Source organism: Poecilia reticulata, linkage group LG19 (assembly GCF_000633615.1).
Source record: "Poecilia reticulata strain Guanapo linkage group LG19, Guppy_female_1.0+MT, whole genome shotgun sequence".
Classification (NCBI taxonomy): domain Eukaryota; kingdom Metazoa; phylum Chordata; class Actinopteri; order Cyprinodontiformes; family Poeciliidae; genus Poecilia; species Poecilia reticulata.
Genome location: NC_024349.1, coordinates 123,560 through 125,293, shown reverse-complemented (window position 1 = coordinate 125,293; position 1,734 = coordinate 123,560). Strand labels below are relative to the sequence as shown.

Below are 1,734 nucleotides of genomic sequence, written 5' to 3'. Positions count from 1 at the left end.
TCTCCATGGCAACCACAGCCTGAAGACTCAGCGCTGCCTCTAGTGGATCATGGAGGAAATCACATCCAACTGGAAAATAACTTCAGTGCAGAAATAAAACATCTGGAACCAAGAAGAACCAATCAAAACMGCCGGTTGTCTGGCCCCGCCCACTACCCGGTTTGGACCAGTTTAAACTGGTCCAGTGAACTGTGGTCTGGTTCCCTCATGCAGAGCAGAACCAGGCTGGAGCCTCAGAGGCACTGCAGCTGCTGCAGCTCCACTGCAGCTGCAGCAACAGCAGGGAATCCGAGACGCTTCTCTCTGCTGCTCAGACAAACTAAACCATCTGGTTCTGGTTCTGGTTCTGGTCCCAGAAAGGAGGAAACTCAGATGAATCTGAGTCAAACTGGTGGAGTAAAACCCCGGCTGCTGCTGCAGGAACGTGACGAATGATTCTCCAATATAAATCTGAAAAGTGTGGCATGCATTTATTTTCATATTCCTCCCCAAAAAATAAAAAATGAGTCGAGAGGAACTGGTTTCCTCTAGAAATGCCACATTAGTGACGAGACCTTCCGGGTGTGTGCCTGAGCCCACCTGTGGTGAACTGGCCCTTCATCTTCTGGAAGACGGGGTCCTGAGCAGTGGCCTGGGCCCGGCGGGCCAGAGACTCTGAAGCGGCGCTGGAGAACATGGTGGACACGTTGGACACGTTCTCCAGGCCCACGCCGAACGTGCTCACCAACTTCTTCACAAAGTTGAGCGTGTGAGGCGTTATCTTGGCGTCCGACACGGCGCCGCTCTTCTCAAACGCCACGGAGTAGCATTTAGCTAGGCCCTGCTGCAGCTGCCGCAGCACCTGCAGGAGGAGGAGGAGGAGGGTTAGGCCTTCATCGGCGGCTCCATTAGAGCTGGACAGGAGCAGGTTTCACTGACAGGAAGGTGAGGATGAAGAGTGAATTCAGCAGAGGCGGCGAAAAACATGAAACAACTTCTGGTAATTTACATGTTCAGCTGAGAATGAAGAAATATTAGAAATATGGATTTTAATGCTTTCATTTAGATTAATTATGTAGATTTTAACGTGTTCCAACAACAATCACTTTGTGTTTGTTACATATTAAGGTTCTGCCTGGGACTCAAGCCCCGCCTCCAAGCCTGATGCTAAAGCTACATGGCTAACAGCAGCRATGGAGGCCGATTCTCTCCCTTAGTCTGTTTCTAAACCATCTGATTGGACGGTGGTGCTAACAGCAGTTAGCCTATCAGAATGCTAACATGTAGCAGCTAATGCTAACGTTAGCTTCCAGATTTCTGAAGAAGCTCCATGAAGAATGAGAGAAACTGATGTTCAGATCTGATGATATTAATTCAATAAAAAGAGAATTTAATGAAAATGTGAAATATTTTGTAGATTTGTAGGTTCAGAATGCGATTAGTTAACCCTGTAACCATGGTAACCAGCTGTAGTTAACCCTGTAACCATGGTAACCAGCTGTAGTTAACCCTGTAACCAGCTGTAGTTAACCCTGTAACCATGGTAACCAGCTGTAGTTAACCCTGTAACCATGGTAACCAGCTGTAGTTAACCCTGTAACCATGGTAACCAGCCTCACCTCCTCGTGCCAGTTCTCCCTGAACCAAACCATCTGGTCCACGATCCCCTCCAGAGACGACAGCAGCGTCGGGTGCAGCTCGCGCTGCATGTGCATGATGCGGCTGCAGCGCCACATCGGCGCCGTGGCCCGGATG

General features: G+C 49.3%; 1 protein-coding gene across 1 annotated transcript in view; it reads right to left on the bottom strand.

Moving 5' to 3' along the window:
* trrap (transformation/transcription domain-associated protein) overlaps positions 1–1,734 on the bottom strand; it is a gene marked incomplete at its 5' end in the record, with an annotated part of 63,080 nt that overhangs the window by 8,333 nt on the left and 53,013 nt on the right. The window contains 2 exons of the mRNA XM_017310672.1: positions 580–841; positions 1,599–1,734. The exon at positions 1,599–1,734 is cut by the window's right edge and continues 3 nt beyond it. Of these exons, the coding sequence (XP_017166161.1) occupies positions 580–841; positions 1,599–1,734 (398 nt within the window). The remainder of the gene's footprint in view (positions 1–579; positions 842–1,598) is intronic.